General features: G+C 32.2%; 1 protein-coding gene across 2 annotated transcripts in view; it reads left to right on the forward strand.

The window, feature by feature from the left end:
* LOC140445955 (uncharacterized) overlaps window positions 1-22,920 on the forward strand; it is a 249,157-nt gene that overhangs the window by 70,171 nt on the left and 156,066 nt on the right. Inside the window, exons 2-3 of one of the 2 annotated variants that reach the window (XM_072538413.1) lie at window positions 4,336-4,480; window positions 4,543-5,517. In XM_072538413.1, the coding sequence (XP_072394514.1) occupies window positions 4,351-4,480; window positions 4,543-5,517 (1,105 nt within the window). In that variant the 5' untranslated portion in view covers window positions 4,336-4,350. Of the gene's footprint in view, window positions 1-4,335; window positions 4,481-4,542; window positions 10,725-22,920 lie in introns of those variants that run through there. The other variant, XM_072538412.1, reaches the window with a different exon arrangement.

Consider the following 22,920-nt stretch of genomic DNA (forward strand, 5'->3'; position numbering starts at 1 on the left):
CTAAATCTTTGTTTATTCTCTCGGCCGTTAAAGGGATTACGTAGACACGTTGTATATTAAAATTAAACACCACATATATAGATATCAAAATAACAAATATCTTAGTTTTTCATGCCTGTCATTGCTTGATATCGAAACCATTACAATGTTCCGTCCAAAACTGTTGTAACTCTGTTACATTCGAATTACAACAGTTTTGCACGGAACTTATGTACAAAAACGCAAAATAGTTAAACTGTTGTTGTAATATTTAGCCGGTTAAGCATTTGATAGTTACTAAAGTTTTACAGGGGATAGATATGCATGTTTACAATCGAATTCCATGATTACTTCATTTTCATAAAATTTTGAGTTACTGCAGTGTTGCACTGAGGGTGCGATATATAGATTGACGTTTTTTTATCTCCCTAATGCTAATAAAACATACATAAATTAATGTAATGTAAGTTGCATACATTTTACTCAAATGTTTAAGTGGATTATAAAAACAAACTACCTGTTTGTTTATAAATTATTCGGTTGTAATGATTACAAACCCTTTAAGCAGACCTAAAATTTGGTAAGTAGGTTTTCTCTGTGTTTCAGAAAGAATCCACGTGGATTTGGGAGTAATAGGTCTTCTTTACTTTATAACCGCACTTATACAAATGCCAATTTCACGTTGTAGAGCTCATTCTACACTTTAATTTTAAATATTTATTATATATCTATTACTTACAACACTTATTACTATTGGAATGAGTATATAATTTAAATTCTCAAAGTTTATTGAGAAATTTAACATAGCACCAAATAAAACGAACTCACACGGTTACGTCATAGAGAAGTCCGTCAAGTTTTTCTGCGAAATCCATTTACGAACTTGGTCAAAAGTTGTTTGAGATCCGGTAGTCCAATCTGTCAAAAGTTAGGCGAGAAAAGTCAAAGGACCGAAAGTGAGAGTATACGTCGTTTACGCTGTTTTCAATAAAGGCAAATGTTTCAGGTATCTAATATTTTAGAAAGTAGGTAAAAAAATGCCATTATGATTAAAAAAATGTTTGTCTTAATACAAACATTACCAAAAAAAGTGGCGCAGTCGAGTTGTTTAATTATATAACTTTCAAAGATTCTTGAGATTGCGGTCAAAAGCCCTGGTGATTAAAACACTAATATATGTAGACTCTTTTATTGAAAGTCGAGCTTTCGAAACTGTTTAGTTTCTTTATCAAGACAATGAATGTTGAGATTGTAATAGTTTGCAAGTGAGAAACAATAATAATAATAATAATAATACATACATACATAATTATAAAATACAACAATTCAAAAACATCGGTAAGATAGTTTCGAATTTTCATTTTAATTCAAAAACAGATTATAACATAATTTGACATAAGTCAAATAAATTTTAACGATTTCAAGAAGTACAAATAAGAATTGGACCCAAGATATCTGATAATAAAATTATATGTCGCATGGGGCAAGGTAATGACATACTTTATTGAAATGATTATTTTATTATTTTTTATGTTATACAGGGTGGTCCTAAAGTAATTGTACAAACAGAAACCATAGATTCTGCACTTTAAAATATTACGATTTAAGCCAACTTGCTTTAATAAAATGTTGATATTAAGAAAGATACAGGGTGTTAAAGTGGAAATTTAAAATTCTATTTTTCGCTATAACTTTTACGTTTGTAAATATTTTTGGACAAAAATTTATAATTGGACGCTTTTAAGTAGGATAAATTATAATTTTATATATAAATTAATGTTACTGATAGATGGCGCCACATATGCCACATGTGTGGCATAGATTTGCGCTTAACTTTTTTGCTCTTAAAGTTACCTCTATTTGTTTTAAAAAATATTAAACATACATTATTTTTACAAAGAAAAGATATACTTGTTAGTAACCTCAAAATTTAACCGTTTTCGAGATAATCGCATTTTATAAGTCAGCTGCCTCATAATTCTTAGTTGTGATATTTGTGCGGTAAAGCACTCCATACCTGTAGATAAGCATAATTCATAGTTTATTCTTATTAAAACAACTCAAAGATGATAATGTAACATTACAAAATTTTTGTTATGGCTGCTAAATGTCTTATTGGAGAAAATATTCTTCATCTTCTTCTTTAGGTGCCGTGTCCGTATTCAGACGCTGGCCGTCATCATGTATACAATTTCCCTTTTCTATCGCTTCTTAAATTTCTATACCTACTGGCGTTGTATTACTTTTTCCCTATTGTAAAATGCTGAAAAACCAAAATATATGGTTTATGTAAGATGGTACACCACCACATTCTAGAGAGAAGGCGTTGAGAACATAGTTAAATATACCTTTTCTGAACGTTGGATTGGACGTGGCAGTCATATTCCTTGGCAATGTGGTGAGATATTGATATAATTATTTAATTTATAAAAAAACCCAAAATAATACTTATTATTCATTACGTAAATTGTTGTTTACCCATTTTTATTATGACAAATGGAAACTAAAGCACAGGTATGAAATAATACACGTGTCTTGTTTCATAATACTTTTGCTACAAATCTTACCTTAAAGACTCAGCATTTTTACAAAAACATCATCGTTGGCCTAATAACCGATATTGTTATAAATATAGTAAACAAACAGGCAATTTAGTTCAGCATAATATTAGTTCGTTAGTTCATAATATTATCATCATTATCATAATAGTCCATTTGTTCGATATGTAATTATAGTTACTCGTAAGCTTATATGAGTGTATATAAGTAACCAATGAATGAGATACATCACAGTTTAATACATTATTTAACCTTTGCGACATAATATACTATAAGATTTGGATATAGATTCGTCCATTATACATTATAGCCACCACGTAGCCCAGAATTTAATCCGCTTGATTTTGGTGTATGGGGCGTATTAAAACAACGTGTCTATAAGAATGCCATAAACATTTGCAACCAAATATAAGAAGAAATAAATACTGCAACAGTTTCTTTAGAACCAATGATGCTATTTAATATGAGATGATTTTTATGGAATATATTGACAAATGAATTAATGAAAATGGTAGACATATCGAACACTTACTTTAACAAAAAGTTTAGTAATTTAGTTTAACTATTTCTTAATTTGGTTTGTAAACAAAATGTTTTGATTACGACTTTAATTTAACATAAAATATAAAATGTTTGATGAAAAATCCTATTATTCTGTTTTTTGTCATATCCTATTATTAATTATCCTGCTGATATATTTATTTTATTTAATATTTCGTTAACTATTAACTTTAGTTATTGGTATTTTATACCAAAATTTAGATTTAATTATGTTTTTGTCTATTTTTCCTTCGTTGCCTGGGGTAATTGCCTTAACTCAGAAATATGCAGCTGATTTGTAAAATGCGATTATCTCGAAAACTATTGAGTTTAAAAGTTATTAACAGGTACCTATATCTTTTTTTTGTTGAAATAATGTATCTTTAATATTTTGTATCACAAATACAGTTCACTCAAAGAGCAAAAAAGTTAAGTGCAAATTTATGCCACATATGTGGCATATGTGGCGCCCTCTATCCGCTACATCAAAGTGTGCATCAAATTATAATTTCTCATATTTAAAAGTACCCAGTTGTAAATTTTTATGCATGAATGTTTACAAACATGAAAGTTATAGCCAAAAATAAAATTTTTAATTTGCACTTTAACACCCTGTATCTTTCTTAATATCAACATTTTATTAAAGCAATTTAGCTTAAATCGTAATATTTTAAAGTGTAGAATCTACTGTTTCCTTTTGTACAATTACTTAAGGACCACCCTGTATATGTGAACGTTATGACGTCATAAACATTTTTTTAAATAAAAATTGAGCTATTATACTAGTTTCTCGAAATGGATACCAACGGATCTTAGTCGTGATGTTTTTCTTTCGTGTTACTATTTTATGCTTATTTCATGTATTTTGGGACGTGAAAGAAAATAAAGGCGTTTATTATTATTGTTATAATCATGGTATATTACAATGAGCACTGATAATAAACTAAAGCCAGAAGTGGCGTAATTTGACGAAGAATGACTAAAATCAAAGAAATAACAAAAGTGTCACGTATCGAACTATCCAAAAAACAGTCGCTGACATTTGAAGAGAACACGTGCTGCAAGAAGACGATTTTAATATTCTATACCTGTGCATAAAAAAATTTGTAATAAATTTATATTAAAATTTTCATGTTTCTTTTATGAAACCGTTTGTGAACATACCGTTTGCGTTTGAGAACCCTTTTAATTTTTGTTTATTTTTTATTTTTTTTTTATATTTTATTTCCTTTTTTCTTATTTTCCTTTTTTTATTCAGGACCACAAGTTGAAAATGTCCTTCCTAATTACTGAGGATTCTATTACCCAAAGCGATGTCGAGACTCGAGGAGACGAGGAGGATTTAGACCTAAAAATCAAATTTGAAACTGATGATACTATTCCGTCCGAAAACAGTACTTCTGGTAGGAATCATGTTGGTGAAAATCTAGTAAACAAATCAAACGTATTTTATTTTTGTTTGTAGATTCAACAAAGCTAATTATTCCAGTTGATTCCGAAGCCGCAGGAGAGGAGATCAAGGTCACCAAAGTTAATGGATCAGATTGCAATAAAGAGCGGAACAACGCCAAAGAAAACTCTATCTGGGTATCTAACCTTAACAGCAATATTAAAGCGGTTGATGTAAGGGAAGTTTTTGGCAAGATAGGAAAAGTAAAAGGTGTCAAAATTCTAACCAACAACAGCAACTATTTTGCTTATGTTACTATGAAAGATGCAGGGCAGGTTGCTCAATGTATCGAAAAGCTAAATAACACTGCGCTTAATGGAGAAAATATCTGCCTTTCCACAACAAAGCCGCGCATAAAAGAACCTGAGACTAAAGTTAAAAAGAAAGAAGATAATAAAGATTTGTTAAAGCAAGAACACAACGTAACTGGAACAACATCTAAAAGCGATAATAAAGTAAAATTGATATCAGAAGTATCTAATACAGATAGAAAATCAGATTCTATCATTGCACAGCAGAAACGAGAAATTAGCAGACTGAAACACGAATTAAAAATTGTAAATAGTAGAAATAGTAGCCTAAAACCGAATTTGAAAGATATTCAAAGAAAATACGACACAGTATATTCCAAATATAAAAACTTAAAAAACGAGATGGAAAAGATGGAGACGGAAAATCGCCAAAGACGCAGAAAGCTAATTTTGGACCAAGAAAGCTTCGAACGTTCAATAAAAATGAAAATGGAATCGGTCGATAATCTCAAACAGGAGCTGAATAGACAGCTAGAGGTAACCAAACAGTTAAAGGAAAGGTTAAATAACAAATTAAGCGATATGAATAATTGTAACACTTACAAAAGAACCAGATCACCTTCCAGATCCAGAAGAAGCACCACTTCGCGCAGAGGACAGCAGGGTAAAAAATTTAGGTATTTTGATGATTTTGAGAAGACTAAAACGCCTCCACCACCCAACCTACGTATTGAATCAGGTAAGCAGTCTGGGTATAACGCTAGCTCTTCCAGTCACGCTCCAGTTTTCTCCAGCGGAATGAAGCCTGCAACTGGCTTCAACCGCCACGGGAACGGTCCATTCCAACAGTCAATTCATCATCATTCCAATCTAGATCAAAGAAGAGCCCATACTCATGAATATGGTGCGTTTTCAGCTTCGCAACCTTTTTCAATGGCGCAACCTGTGAGGGGTAATAACAGTAACTTACCGTACTATCAGTATTAATTATTTTTTGGCACAGTTCGACAAGTGATAGCTGACGGAAAATGTTTAATAGGAAAATAAGTTGGTATTTGACACATAATTCAAGTGGTGTGTTTAATAATATTTGTTCATATAAAAGCTTACCGGCATGCAGGGGAACTTGGATAATGCGAAGCTTAAAGACCTACAAAAATAGATTTGTTTGAACATTGAATTAGGAAAAGCATTTAAACAACTGACGTAAAGATTTATAAAGTATAAGTAATGTATGAGTACCTGTATGTAAATCAAACTCGAAAATAATGAAGAGGTAAAATGAAAAAGGAAAACGACTTACTCACATTTGGTTTTAATTTACATCTAGACGACTGACTGGGCTCTACAATTTCACCCAGCATCAAGTCCACGATAAAAAGAAAGTTACTTAACCAATAACGGTACGAGGTTTAAAGTGAGCACTATTAGTTTGATTATTGCCAGGGCGATGGAACCAAATTGCTATCCACAGCAACAAGAGCAGTGCCTTAAGGAAAAATGTAAATAAATAAAGTACTGGTTTTATATCTTGCTTGTAGGCAATGGGCATATACACTGAATTTTAATGTAATTTTTTATAAAAACAAAACACGAGAAACGAGAAACACTCAAAAAATTAAAAACAACAACACTCAGGGACAACAATACCCAATATAATAAAAAACATTAAATAAGATGGAGGAAAGAGTTATTTTTTTGTTGTCCCTGTGAATTGTGGTATTTTTCATTTTTTTTTTACTGTTTTGTGTTTCTCGTTTTTTATTTCTCGTTTTTTATTTTTAAAAAATGACACCAAAAAATTTTGTGTGTGTGCATAGTGCTTATGTACCTCATCTATATACATTTTTGATTAAGGCACTGCTCTTGTTTCTATGTATATTGATTGGCTTTCATCGCTCAAACTAATATGTATGTGTGTATAGCGTTAACAGGTCTTTTTGGCCCATTGTTTAATGGCTAATTTCATCGTTTTCTGTTCTTAGCCGTCAGCTTTTAATCTCTGATTCCTACCTCTCTGACACCTTCATCACTACATCTCTCCGTTTCTGTCTTGGTCTTTCACTCTTTTTTGTATTCAGGTACTATAAAACCAATATTCTTGACTTGTCTATTACCTTGCATTATTTCTAGAAGTATTTTTCTTTCCCATGCTTCCAATCTGTTTTGTGTGGTTTTTTTCATAGTCCATGTCTCGGTAACCCAGCACATATGTTGCTCTTGGTCAATCTCAAGTTGGTTTCAGTTTCATCCTTACATGTCTGGTCAATAAGTACATAATTATATTCATCCATATTCTCAAATTCTATAACCTATCCATCCTCCATCTCTACAGATTTCCATATACTTGAATTGATTAATATTAACTTTCAGTCCCATTTTAGAGCTTTCCTGAATTAGTCTTTTTACTATACTTGCCAGTTCTTCTCCATTTCTTACAATGAGGACCACATCAGCGTACGCTAAGCATCGGTGCCCCCTGTAGAAAAGAGTCACGGATCTATTTATCCCACTAACCCTTACAATTTTTTCTAGAACTATATTGATTAGCAAGGTAGACAAAGGGTCTGCTTGGCGAACACCTTTTTTCACTTTAATTACCACCATTAATTTTGACAGCATACATGGTTTTTCTGATTGTCATATTTACCAATCTTACTATTTTTTTCTGGTACATTCTCGCTAAAGTTCTTTTAACATGTCCATTAATTTGTTTCTGTCTATTGTATCGTAGACAGCATTATAGTTAATAAAAAATACTTGAACTGAAAAGTTGTAATCATAGCAATTGATCAGGATTTATTTTAACAAAAGTTTGAGCTGTGGTTATTATTCCCTTGCATAATCCTTCTTGGTATTCTTCTACATTCTTCTCCACATATATTTTTAGTCGTTTTTTTATTGGCTGTTACTTTGTATATTAACTCTAACAAGGATATTCCTCTATGGTTTGCGAAATAATAATGGATTTGTTCCAGTCTTGGGTCATTCCTTCGGCGTCCCATAGTTCTACTATTATTGGTTTCCTAAAACCTCTCCTCCATATTTTAAGTTTGACAGCACTACTGCTCTACCCGGGGCTTTTTTGATTTTTCATATCTTCTATTATTTCTTCAATTTCTTCTCTTATGGTATTTGGTATGTCTTCTATTACTATTTGGGTTTCAGGAACATTATAATTTTCTTTAATAGTTACTCCGTCATTTAGCAACTTTTCGAAATATTCTTTCCATCTTTCACGTATTTGGTCTTCGTCCACTATCAGGTTTCCTGGCTCATCTTTTACACTCATCGTTCTTCCCCGTCCGTACCCCGTTTTAATGTATTTTACAAATTTTTTATTTCGTTTTTCTTGTAATTTTCTTCAATAAGCTTAATTTATTATTCATATACTTTCTTTTTCGGGCCCTTAGGATTTTATTTACTTTTTTTAGTTCTTCGTAATACCTTTCAAGGTTGTTTTGTTTTTTCCATCGCAAACTTTTAAATCTCCAATCTTTTTTGACTGTGATCTACATTCGTCACTGAACCAGGGTTTTTTTAATCTTCTTGTTCTTGGTATGTTCTTCGATGTTGCTTTCTTTATAGTGTTTGTCATTATACCTACTCATAGTAGGCAACACTGTATTACCAAAAATTTTTGCAGCTCTTCAAAATTAAATTCAGTTGGCACTTTCTTTTTCGGTTTATGCTTTTTAATTATTGCATCTCTTATATTAATTCTAACCAAAAGAATGATCAACCATCAAATATATTTATTTATTTCTTGACTTCCGTATGAGTAAAACTTTGATCGGGACGAACATTTGACATGCTGTGCTAATTATTGCTGTTCTTTTATTACTTAATCAGGGTCTGCTGGCTTGGTTTGAAATACGCTGGTAAGATGTTCACCGAAGACGTCCACCTTTTATTTGTTGGAACGGGCCCATTGGCCATTTAGTTCACGGATGGGAGGGATAGTTGTGTATGGTTTCTTAAGCTTCTAGTCACCGTTCAAAACGTCTGGTCATTTGCTGTAAGGTTTGTAACGTAATGGTGGAAGGTTGCGTTGTTTGCCGCTTTGGTGGCTACTTAAAGTTGCCTACGTAGCCTATTGTATATATGTTGATCTACGGTGTTTGTAGATCTTTGTCAGGTTCTTCTCACACTACGTTTTTTTAGCAATAAGTTGGCAAATGTGCAAGGGATCATTTGTGGTTGTGGACCATCTGTTGGTTTGAGTTCAGTTTATGGTGTAGATTGCCATGCCACTTTTTTCACAAGTGTGATAAAGTATGTAGTATTGAGCTTCTGTAGGTATCTATGTCATAAAGATTTTATCCGAAAATTAGCATTAGTGTTTTCTTCTAGGTAGGATTGAAAATCTGCTCAGTTGGTGTTTTTTGACGGAGTCTAGGAGGGAGTGGGTTGTTTATAGCTGTGGTACTCTTGGTCATAATAACCGATGTATGATTCAATGAGAGATAATAGCTGGATTCTATTAGGCATTTATCTCTGGACACTTCTTTCCTTATATTGTTCTGAAGCTATTTTCTTGTGGCATTTTAAATTAATTACTATTTAAATGGGAATAAGCCACAATTAAAGGTTAAAATACGTTTATTGACGTTTCAATTTCCACTTTTTTTGAGAACGATTTCCGAAGTGGAAATTGAAACGTCAATAAACTTATTTAAACCTTTAATTGTGGCTTATTCCCATTTAAATAGTAATTAATTCTTTCCTTATGTAGTAGTCCAGTAGATCTGGATGTTTTTTAGGGTCACTCGACCAGTGCGTAGGGATTCCGTTGGTGTGGATTTATCTCAGCTACATTTCTTGTTTGAGACATGTCTTTCTACGGCGTATACATTCTTGGTAAACCCATACAAGTAGGGTTTCAAAGGAAAGACCGGGGTAGGAGTTTCAATGTTTTTTTTCAAAAAAAATTCAGTTTGCTGGTATGACTTTTAGAGGTTCAGTAGCATGTTCCTCTCTGACGACTGGTATACCTATTATCTGAGAGCAGAATTGCGTTGTCTGCGTAACAATGGATTTTTATTTGTTTTATGCCCAGCTTTTTATCTCGTCCTTATCCTTTTTAATTTCTTCTATAATTTTGTAAGTCAGTATGAATTGATCAAATGTGATTGGTGATCAATAACTACAGTTATAATTCGACCAAATGCAGCATCAATTCTTTGGCACAAAATTGTCTCCAATTAAAATGATCATATCAAATACTTATCAATTCCACAATACATTTTATCAAATTAATTATATTAATTATATTAATGATGGGCAATCATTTCGTGATTTTATACTATCTTATGTATTTATGTTTTTCTTTCTGATTCTTATTTTTTTCTCGGTTGCTTTTGGTAATTCTGAAACTTTGTATCTTCGTAGCACTCGCTCCTTCTTAATTTTCATTAACAACAAAAATTAGCCCCATGTCATGCTCTTAATTTTTTGTTTAACATTTAATTATTTACAATAAACTTAGCATTGGTTGGTTCATCATTAATAAAAGCCTCATTATAAATTAAAAAAAAACATTAAATATTTGCACTAAGAGCCCTATTTCTGTTTTATTCTATTTTTTAATATTTATTTAATATTTAAATATTTCAGATAATAAAAATATATTTGTTCTATTTGACGCATTTAACTCTCTCTAGGTTTCCCAGTCGATATGTTAATCAAACACACGCACGTACACATTATAACTGTCTCTAATTTGCACTGTTGCCAAAGCCTACTTATTTCGAAAGTCCCAAGCTTCGCTTGTCGAATTGTAGATCCCCATTACTATTAATATTTTAATGTTTCTTTTAATTTGAGAACAGTTTCCCATTTTTATGTTATGTATGTTAACCGTGTTCATGTGAAAATGTTTTTTTTTGTATTTTTAGTTTTAAGAGGAAACATTCATTTATTCCGTTACCTTTAGTTTGTGTAATAAATGCTCTAAAATCTTCTTGGAATTATTTCACATTCTCGCGTGTTGAGTTTAACAACTAATTTTGTACCTAATAAAATGAAAATAAAAAATGCTGGTTTACGCTGATGACACCATTTGATGCTCTAAAAGAATTTTCACCTACTATTCAACATGCAAATCGAAAAAATCTTTGAACTTGAATCAACAATCAATACATTAAAAATTCACTAATTGAAAAGAAACGGTATCACAAGTACTTTCAAAACAAGCCCGAGGAAAACAAAGAAATGTAGAGGGATATTCAGAATAAAGTAGAAAGGATTTCAAGGAAAACACATCGGTAGTGTTGGGAATACTTTATTAGTAAAGTTAAAACGGATTTGCATGGAAGACCAACTTTTGTTTACAAAATGATAAATAAACCAAACAAATAGAAGAGAACGAGATTCTAACGACTCAGAAGTCATCAATTAATAACATTATACATAAAATTTGTTGTACAATAATTGCTTCAACAACCAGGTGTGATTGCGGAATTTGATCGGAGGTATATAAGTTGTATAAAGGCTACTTGTCTTCAGACTTAGGAGTGATATACAAAAGCTCAAGTAATAGAAGATTAGAGATAAATAAAACAGCAAATACAAGCAAAAAAGAGAGGGAAAACACTATACGTACTCAACACGTACGCACTTAACTCGATGAATAATTGCTACGTTTGTAACCTTGTTTAATGGATACAGTAAGTCTACAATACTTCTTTCACGGTGTGGTACTTATTCTGGTTTATTTTTGTAAGGTTTTTTAATGGCATAGATACTAGTCATTTAGCTAGTTGCAACAGATTCTCTAATCAGACAAATCACAATCCTATCCCTAATACAAAATTAACGGATAATTAATAGAAAATACGATAAATACATACGTGGTCACTTGCTTCTAGTCTAGGGGTCCATTAAGACATTTTTAGTAGACAAATAAAACTGGACCACGGATAAGGTGTTATAACATTTAGGGTAAACGAAGGATGCAAATCTTATAGAACCGTGTATGTGTCTGACAAGAAGTATATAATTGACATATTTGTTGTAGTTTGTAGCCAGCAGAGACTAGATATTGAATGGTTTATATTTAATTAAATTTTTGTAGAGAGAATGCTGTTAAAATTTGAAATATCGTCTTCAATCACATTTATTTTAAATAAATGACTTGGATAACACGCGTTTGTGAGGTAAAATGGATATAACACCATGGTTAACACCAGGAAGAAGAGTTATTAATGAAGGTATGATGGAGGAAACCAGTGGATGAGGAAAGAGTAGGTATCCAACAAATGACAAATTCTGAAATTTTCAGAAATTGTACCACAAAAATCGGTAGGCGTGCTATAAAGCTAACTAGAATGTTGTATGTGAGATGCTGCTCAATATGGTATGGTGTATACAAAGTTCTATTCTAGTGTCTTTTTTGTGTATAAATATCAACTACCGCATACAGTAATGTAAATAAAGATTACTTAATTAGCCCTAGAAAATATATTTGTTATCACACTGACATTAACCATAACCAGATTAAGATAGATCTCTCAACACCGTCCATGCCCTCTGCAGAGACAAAGCTCCCTTTTTTCATCTACACTATACACACTTTACAATAGCAACTTTTGTTTATCAAATATTAATGCATAACATCGAGAGTGATGGAGAGTAATCTAATCCTTGTAAAACCGAAGTCATACTCTTAAGACATTCAAATGGAAGCGGCTACCACACACAGCAAGTTGAAGAATAATTTATCTTAGGCTGTAGGGAGACCAACTCCGCTTCATCGATCAGATCATATATGCCCTCGGCATAATGTTCAGCAGAACCTTGTACTGGGATCCTGATTTAAAAACAACTCTGATAGGATAAGAAGAAAACGATTTAACAATAAACTGTATGGACCAATAGTTAGACCAGTGCTGACAGCTAAAACACTAATACACATAATTTTAAAGGATTAGACTTCTTCTCTGCCCTAATACATCAACTATCTAACATTTCTACCATATTTGAGAGGCTTTCCTCCCGGAGTCGGAGTTTCATCCTAAAAACCATCCGAAAATATATCAGCTCAAAACGTTCTCAAAACTCCTTGCTAATTTTTCAGCAATGTATTCGTCACTCCCTCATATTCCAACCAAATGTGCTAGCAACATTTCTTTTCACAACATGGGGTGCCCCTAGGACCTCCCTGGCGCCAAGAATCTCACAAATTTGTAGCCTTATAAACTACATAAGGCGGTAATATATCTCCAGTTGCCGAAACACATAACATAATTGTCACAGCACTTTTACTATAATTTATTATATTGTCTGGATATTTGACACCTTTTTGATAAATTAGTTTTTCCTCCCCGGATCATCACTTAAATTACTTTCGTCGTAATTAAATATTGCTCCAGGGTCGACACATTCACGTGTTTTGCTTAATTCCTTTAAAAAATGTTAATGTTTAAGCTTTCGCTTAAAGTTTGTTCATGTCTCTCTAGAAACCCCTTAGCCCAATCGTAGGCACGAAAATGATTTTTAAAGAGTCAGTTTTTACCAAGACGGTCTAGGTAAGCTTTTGCAGTTATACGAAGATCCAATGTATTTAATGGGAATCCCCAATTCGCACAAGTAATGACTGCATCCACAAAATCATCTTCTTTAACTTTGGTAAAAACAGTTTGACCATGTTGTTTAATGCATCGCCAATGTATTCTGTTTATTAACGTACCCTTTGGTATTTTGTATTTTTTAAATGCTGCATTAGCACTTTTTTCCATCTAAAACTTCTGTTAAACACTTTCTAGAGTTTCCGCAGTGAATGTTTAAAGAATTTTTGCACCATCCTTACGCTTATACACTATCGGCATTTTACATATTTATTGTCGATAATATAATTATCTTTAAAAATATTTTACGCGTCAGCTCCCCTCCGAGTCTCAAACTAAACTAACTAACAATGAAAAAAAGAAGCAGCGCCGATTTAATCTAGGTACGATACAAGATCCTGCAAGTTTTGACCTGATGGACATCTTCACCCCGGCGGTCAACGTCGTCCCAAATTCAAGCGAAAAGTGCATAAGTTGACAAATTTTAGGATTAAACGAACTTATTCAAAATTAGTAACTGGTATTTTTATCTACATTTAATAATTCGTTCAAATATTACCAACAGTTGCCAATAATATTTTTAGTATGTTTTTTATATTCAAGTTTAAGAATATTAATTTTCTTATTAAGTTAATAGTTTCGAGGCCGCGTTTTTAGTATACACAAGAGAAGAACTCTTAATTTTTACATAAAATATGTTCAACATACATTTACAATGAACATAATTAGCATAAAATTTACTAATAATAATAACAAAAAAACGGGTGTGGCAGTCCGGTGGGACTGCCGGTAGAAGTTATACTTCTATACACGCGTTCGCCGTTAAAAATTTATATAGGAGTCAATCTGCACAATCATTACATATGTAATGCTATAGGTAAGAGAGAGCATAAAGAGAAAAAGAATTAGTTATATAGGTATATGGTACATCGTTTGCTGTATATAAACATTTGACCTGTAATAGGAGTATAGTAAATGAAGGATTGTATCAATATTTTAATGAAAATATATATTTTTATTTTTATATATATGTATAAAAGGAGTTGAATGCAAAAAAAATTACACATACTCTGCAGTAAAATTCATTGTTTATTTTGTTATTAATATAAAAATTACAATACAATAAATACACTGCAACATAATTCAATATAATAATACAATAAATTAACATGTAATATTCATAAGTATTTAAAACTGCCAATATACATAAAACTTACTTTACGAAGATAAAAATAAAAAACCAACAACTCGGATTATGTTGTAAATTTTCATTTTATTTTAAAATTTATGTGTTTTGCATATATTACATATATTTAATAAGATTAACTTGAGGTTTTTAAATGTTTCAAAAATAAAAAAGGAAATTCATAATTGGGATTCGAACTCACAACCACCAGCGTATGAACCAAACACGTAAAGGATTTGCCAATTAGACATGACACTAACGGATTTCAAAATTGACAGTTCTCGGTAAAACAGTGATTATTTTGAAATACAAAAGCCTAAAATAATTATAAACGTTTAATTTTAAATAATACAAAACATATCACATAAATAATAATATTAATACATATTATATTATGTACTATTATATATATATATATATATATATATATATATATATATATATATATATATATATATATATATAATATTAAATATATATACAAAAGGAACATTTTTATTCTCGAGAGAGGAAGAGAGAAACAATATATATCTGCTGTCTCTTTCTTACTCATTATCTTACATATGTAATGGTTTCACAGATTCACTCTCATGCAAATTTCCAACGCCGACCGTGCGTATAGAAGTATAACTTCAAAAAGCCGTCAACTAGACTCCATTTTACGGTATCTGTTTTAGTTTTGATGTTACTTTTTAAGAAGCTTCCAAAGCTATTTTTCTTATTCAATTTTATATATAGTTTAATATTTTTCTAGAATTAGTTTTTTTCTATGAATTATTCATAGTAGATTTTATATTTGAATCTGGATTTATATTTAACGCTCTAATGGATTTTTGTAGTGCATAGAGTGCAGAATGACGTAATCTACGAAGATGATGTTAGATTTAATTTTATGTCCTTGAGTGACATCAAGATATTGGATTAGGATCGTCGATATTTCGAATTTCACAAAATTTTTATGCGATTTTATCAAGAGTTAAGTAAAATCACAGAATAAATTTATATTTTTCGATAACAAAAAAGGAATACACAAGTTTTTTTGCTTGTCTTTGAAAAAATGTCTAAAAAATATTCAACATGAACTGAAAATTCAATATTAAAAATAAATAATTCCAAAAAATAACACATATTTATATATATATATATATATATATATATATATATATATATATATATATATATATATATATATATATATATATATATATATATATATATATATATATATAGATCTAGCGGTTAATGTGAGCTCCGTACTAAAACGGTGTTATACGAACTCTAGGAGAATATACACCGAGTATATTATTATCTAAGTAGCGCTTTATGTAGACTCCGACCAACGCATAGGATCAAGTAGGCTCCGTAATACGTTAAAACATTTTTGGGATCCGTATACACCTTGTCTGGTACAAAACTAAGCTCCTGCAATGTTGCCAATAATTTTATTAGTCGTAGATTTTGAAATTTTACAGCAGGTATATTGTGTGACTTGAAATTTATATTAGGTAATATTCATCAATTTAGGCATCGAGGAATTTCATAGATACTTGGCTAACGTAGTTAAAATTTTTATAATATAAATTGTTAACCGACATATAAATTTATATTACTTTTATGTTTAATAGGCAAGGTAGTAATTTATATTACTTGCTTTAATTATTTTTAAACTTAAGTAAGCGTCTATTATAAACTTGGAAAGTTTCCATTTTTATGCATTAGTATTTTCTTTTAATGCATCGGACTGAAACATTTATCATATAAATGTACGTATATCGAGTGGAGTTTTCGTGTAACAGTTTAAGAAAGTAGTAGTACTCTAATATTTGTTACCACATAAAATTATAGAAAACTCTGTACAGCAGGGAGATCTTAGTAACTTTCTGATTACTACAGTTTATGACGTGCAATATTTGTTTCATAAATTAATAAAATTTAAATTACAATAATTTATAAATCACTTTTTAAATTGGTCACTTATGTTAATAGAGGTCATCGTGAGTGCAAAAAGTAACAACGAGTACGAAAGATATCAGAAATCAGGGGTGGTATTTGTAAATCTAAATACCGCTTACGACACCTTAAATTAAAGGGAGTTTCTCTAAAAACTATATGACATCCCCTTAGATAATAAACTCACTCATTTTAATATATTAAAACTACTGTATATAGAGATTCGCGGATAGCGGGTAGGAACTCCTTTTTGGACAGTCCTATCAGGGAAAGTGAATAAATCTCTGCCTTCCGCAGATTCCAGGTGTTTCCTGGCCCGGGAAACTAGTACGTGTTAAGGGTCCCTTCTCTAGGGTTATGGATGAAGACCACAACGGCATCCAGGGCGGAGAAGAAGGTCTTTACAACGGTCAAATTTGATATCGAAAAAAGCTGTAGAATAGGCACATGGAATGTGCGGAGTTTATATGAACCCGGAAAAACACAGAATGCCATAAATGAGATGAGAAGACTGCAAATATCAATTCTGGGTATTTAATACAGAAATATAAATTTAATACAAGTGTATGCACCGACAGCGGAAAGTGAACTGGAAGAACATAAAAATTCTACGCCGATGTAAAGACCGTCACTGACCAACTCAAGACTAGAGATCTTACTATTCTGATGGGTGACCTTAATGCTAAGATAGGAAAAGGCAGACAAAGTAACATTATTAGATGTTATGGACTGGGCGAGAAAAATGAAAGAGGAGATTATTTCTCAGATTTTGCAAAGAACATCATCATCATCATCAATCAGCCCTGAGTTGTCCATTGTTGAACATAGGCCTCCTCTAGACTTTTCCATCTGCTTCTGTTCTGCACCTCTGCTATCCAATTGGTCACGATTCTTTTGAGGTCGTCGGTCCATCGCGTTGGAGGTCTTCCTCGGCTTCGCTTGTCAGTCCGTGGTCTTTACTCAAGCAATTTTTTTGTCCAACTGTCGTCTTTCATTCTTGCAACATGTCCTGCACATCTCCATTTTTGCCTTGTAATATGTTCGATAATGTCTTCCACTCCGGTTCGTCTACGAACTTCCTCGTTTCTTATTCTATTTCTTAAGTTTATTCCAAGCATTGATCTCTCCATCTTTCGTTGTGTCCTTCTTAATTTTTCGGCTGATGTTTTTGTGAGAGTTAAGGTTTCTGCTCCGTATGTGAGGACTGGTAGAACGCACTGGTTAAAAGCTTTTCTTTTTAAATGGATCGGTATATTTGTTTTAAATACGTCTCTCATTTTTCCGAATGCAGCCCAACCCAGACTTATTCTTCTAAGTAGCTCGCATGTTTGGTTATCTCGCGTTAACCTTATTTCGTGACCCAAATACACATATTTTTCCACAAGTTCTATGGGCGACTTTTCGATTTCTATTAGCTCATTGGGGACGAGATTGGTCATCATTTTTGTTTTTCCATAGTTTATTTTTAAATCGACTTTCTGGGTTACTTGCTGTAGTTATTGTAGCATAACTCTGGCTTCTCCTAAGTTGTCTGTTATGAGAACAATATCATCGGCATATCTGAGATCATTGAATATCTTTCCATCGATGCTAATACCCTTTGATTCCCACTCTAGCCGTTTAAATGCGTACTCCACAACTGCTATAAATAGTTTTGGCGACAAGGTATCTCCCTGCCGTACCCCTCTGCCAATTTTTATCTTCTCAGTTATGCAGTGGAGGTTAACGGTTGTTGTCGAATTATCGTATATATTTCGAATAATATTTGCATACCTGTAATCTATTCTGCATTCTGATAGTGCTTTTAAAATAGCAACTGTTTCGACTGTGTCAAATCCTTTGTGGAAGTCGACAAAGATAAGAGCAAGGGGTCTGTTATATTCGATAGACTTTTCAACTAGAGTTTTAAGGCATTGCAAATGGTCGTTTGTTCCGTGTCCCGCTCTAAATCCTGCCTGTTCTTCTGATTGATAGAAATCGAATTTTGCTTCTAATCTGTTTGTCAGTGTTCGAGTAAAGAGCTTGTATAGGTGGTTAAGCAAACTAATTGGCCTATAGTTTTTGAGATCTGATTTATCCCCTTTTTTGTGGAGGAGGATTGTAACCAAATTCTTTCATGTACTTGGAATGTTTTCACTATGCAGACATAGATTAAAAAGTGTTTGGATTCGGGACATCAAAAGTGGACTTCCTAGTTTAATTGTCTGAATGACTACACCATCTTCCCCCGGAGCTCTATTATTTTTCATATTTTTGAGGGCATGTTGAATTTCCTCTCGTGATATATCTGGTATATCTTCCGATCCTACATTATATACCTTTTGTATTGGTTGTTCGATGAGCTCTGGAAGAACTTGACTTTTATATAATGTTTCATAGAAACTTTCTACTATATGTAATATGCTTGGTCTATCTGAGATAATATTTCAATTTTTGTCTTTAAGTTGGAAGATTTCTTTTTTGCCATTTTCCATTTTTCTCCTCAAGGGTTTCATGCTTTTGTTGTCTTCTATAGTTTTTATAATTTTCTTGTTGTATTTTCTAATATTCCGTCTGATGGCTTTAGAGATTTCTTTATTGATGCTGTTTATATCTTGTGAGTCAACATTTCCTTGACTTCTGAGCATTCTACGGTCTTCCATTTTTTGTTTCGTTTCTTTACTAATTTTTTGTTCTTTTCCATGTTTAAAGCCAGATTTTTCCTGAGCTTGTGTTAATGTATCTACTATTTTTTCGTTTAGGTTATTTACGTCTTCTCTTGTTGTATTGAGAAATCTCTAAATTGATTTAAGACTGTAACATCTTTGACTATATGTTTTTTGTCAGTGATGATGAAGTCGATCTCATTTTTTGTCTTACCATCGGGGCTCTTCCAAGTCCATCTTCTATGGATTCCCTTATAAAAGAAGCTATTCATTAAATATAGATTGTTTTCTAATAGGAAATTTAAGAGTATTTTGCCCCTTTCGTTTCTATCTGGTGTGCCAAAATTTCCGAGGGCATTTTCAGCTGGATCAGTGCTTATTCCTATTTTGGCATTAAAGTCGCCACATTTTACCGTAAAATGTTCTTGGTCTTCTGAAACAGCTGTGTACAAGTCATCATAGAACTGTTCTATTTCTTCGTCAGCGTGACTAGATCTTGGTGCATAGACTTGAATGATCTTTATGGAGTAACGGGTGTTTAGTTGTAATTTTGCAAGTATAACTATAACTATCGGTTTGATTTTATACCATCCCTAAAATCCAGGGATGCCACTTCCGCCATCCACGTCGCACCGAAGATCTTCTTCTCCGCCGTGCCTACCGTTGTGGTCTTCACCTGTATCCCTAGGTAGGGGTCAGTGTTATACCCCACAGAACTGGGTCCCGATCTGGACTTGGCCATGTATTCACTCCGGCCTACTGAAATGATAGAGCAAACTTAAAAGAGAGCAGTCAAAAAAAGCAACAGTGGATGAACGATGAAATTTTGAATTTGATCGAAAAAAGACGCAATTTTAAGAACCAAAACGTAGAAATGTATAAAGTAATCAATAAAGAGAAAAGGACTAAAATAAAATCTGCAAAACAAACATACTTCGAAAACAAATGTTCAGAAATTGAAGAATTACAGGGAAAACATGATTCATTTAATATGTATAAAAAAATAAAACAACTGACAGGTCAGAACAAAAAACAGGCAAATAACAACGTTGATAGAGACGGAAAACTGACTATCACTAATTCGCATAAAATAGACAGATGGAAAGAGTATATTGAGGAACTGTTTAGTGATGAAAGGCCCGAGCTTAAAATTAACGAAGTAGTTACAGGACCTGACATACCTATGGACGAAATTGAACAAGCAATACGATTAGCAAAGACCTGAAAAGCGACGGGACCAGATGAAATACCGAGTGAAATAATAAAGTGCTTCCAAAGTTCAGGTAAAATATCTCTCCTTCATCTGTTTAATAAAATTTATGAAACTGGCTATATACCAACGGATTGGCGGCTGTCGATTTTTGTGACGATACCTAAAAAAGCAAATGCAAAAAGATGTAGTGACTACCGAACCATCAGTTTGATGAGTCTCAAATCTCAAAAATCCCTCTTTTATACCACTTAAAAGAACATAGTGAAGAATGACGGTACGCTGATCTATATCAGGTGTTGAATCAATAATTAGAGAGTAAAATTTCGCTTTCTGTAATTTGTTCACTCTTATGAGTTGCAGATATTTCAATACAATAGAAATAAATTCATCACATATTGTAGGGATAAATAATTTATTATACCAATCTTGCAGTTAGATTGAACTCAATAAATATTCCAAAGCACCTATTTAATTACCATTATTTTCACACAAAATCATTTTTACCACGAAACGTTAAAGTGTAAGAAATAAATTTGATTGTCGCTACCATAGGTAAAAGTACTTCCCTTCAATATATTTTTTTCAAATATTATTTTTAAACACGTGCATAGTAAATAGGAATGGGAACAGTATATCCTCCATACATTAAATATATCAATATCGCTCAACAGTATTAGTACAGCATATTAGCACGTATGTAATATGATCCAGAATATATTACATACTAAAAAATACTATGTCTAAGTAGCCATTGTCAAGATCAATAGCGCCGATATAGGTAGTTAAAATTTTGAACACTTATTTTAACTGTTTATTATCCATATAAACGACTTGTGACTGAAATTACAAACTTATTTACTCTGCATAAAGAGATTCTTTATTACCTACAGTTATTAGTACAAAAATCTGATTCGAAATATCGTCGAATAGTAATAGGCTGTATATAAAAATTAAATTTTTTATAAAAAGGGGTCAAAAGAAGGAGGCTTCACGAAGATTAAAGTACTAATGAGACCATTGCAATCGGACGTACCCTGGAGAATGATTAACTAATTAATTGGCTAATTATTCAATCACCCGTGCAATATGATTTTGTCAAATCGAACCTTTTAGGACAACCTATTCTAATTATTAAATAATTGATGGATTCGACCGTTACTTGATGGAAATTCATTTTATGTAACAATAAAACACTGAAAACTTTGTTTTCAAACTTCCACAAAATTTATTTTAAATTATTATCACTACAGCTGTTTCGGCTGATTGCCTTTCTCAAGTGATCTGTTTTTGGCATGGGTTTACACTTTATAGTCTCTAATGAAATAGGTTAAGGAGGGGAGAACTGTTTGTCTCAAGCTGGTCATTCAGAATTATATCTGTGTTTTTTAATTTGTTGATTTCCATAGATTCTAACAAAGATAGCTTAAGGCCTTTATTTTGAATGTGTAGAATTTTAAATTCGTCATTAAAAGAATGATTGTGATCTAGAAGGTGAAGTGCGTATGTAGAATCTGTTTTTCTATTAATGAAAGCCCTTTTATGTTCTGCTATTCGTTTATTAAAATTTCTACCTGTTTGACCAATGCCCAAAAACTTACATTGGTCAAACAGGTAGAAATTTTAATAAACGAATAGCAGAACATAAAAGGGCTTTCATTAATAGAAAAACAGATTCTAGATACGCACTTCACCTTCTAGATCACAATCATTCTTTTAATGACGAATTTAAAATTCTACACATTCAAAATAAAGGCCTTAAGCTATCTTTGTTAGAATCTATGGAAATCAACAAATTAAAAAACACAGATATAATTCTGAATGACCAGCTTGAGACAAACAGTTCTCCCCTCCTTAACCTATTTCATTAGAGACTATAAAGTGTAAACCCATGCCAAAAACAGATCACTTGAGAAAGGCAATCAGCCGAAACAACTGTAGTGATAATAATTTAAAATAAATTTTGTGGAAGTTTGAAAACAAAGTTTTCAGTGTTTTATTGTTACATATTCTAATTATGTTTATAAAAATTGAGGGCATATCTAGAGATAAAGAAACTTTACTTCACTAAAACTCATAGGTAAGACATGTGTCTAACACAAATGTGACGTATTTCTAGTGCAGATAAAACAATGTGATAAATAGAAAAGTGTTATCTTTGCCGGCAAAGAAGCAAAGAAAAACTCAAAGTGAGAGAGGAAAAAACCAGTCAGCTGAGAGTACATAACATACTATTGGTCTGATAATAGTTTTGTAGACCCTGATTTGAATGTGTGTTGTTAGAGCGAAACACATGATCGAGTAAAAAATAAGCTTTGTTTCCCTTTACTATTCTTCTTTGGATTTCTGGCTCTTCTGTTCCATCCGTATTTAATGTAACTCTTAAATATATGAAACTTTCTACCGTTTCAATATCGTCCTCTAATTCAACTGTGCGTCTGTTTCCCCTAGCTCTTGCCTGTGTTAACTTTTATGTCTTTTGAATAATTTCTAGTCCGGTCTCTTTTGACTTTGATTTTAATTGTGAATATATTTCTGCCACCTCTTCTGTTCTGCAAGACATGATGCTGATAGCATCAGCATA

The sequence above is a fragment of the Diabrotica undecimpunctata genome, chromosome 7 (genome assembly GCF_040954645.1).
Source record: "Diabrotica undecimpunctata isolate CICGRU chromosome 7, icDiaUnde3, whole genome shotgun sequence".
Taxonomy (NCBI): domain Eukaryota; kingdom Metazoa; phylum Arthropoda; class Insecta; order Coleoptera; family Chrysomelidae; genus Diabrotica; species Diabrotica undecimpunctata.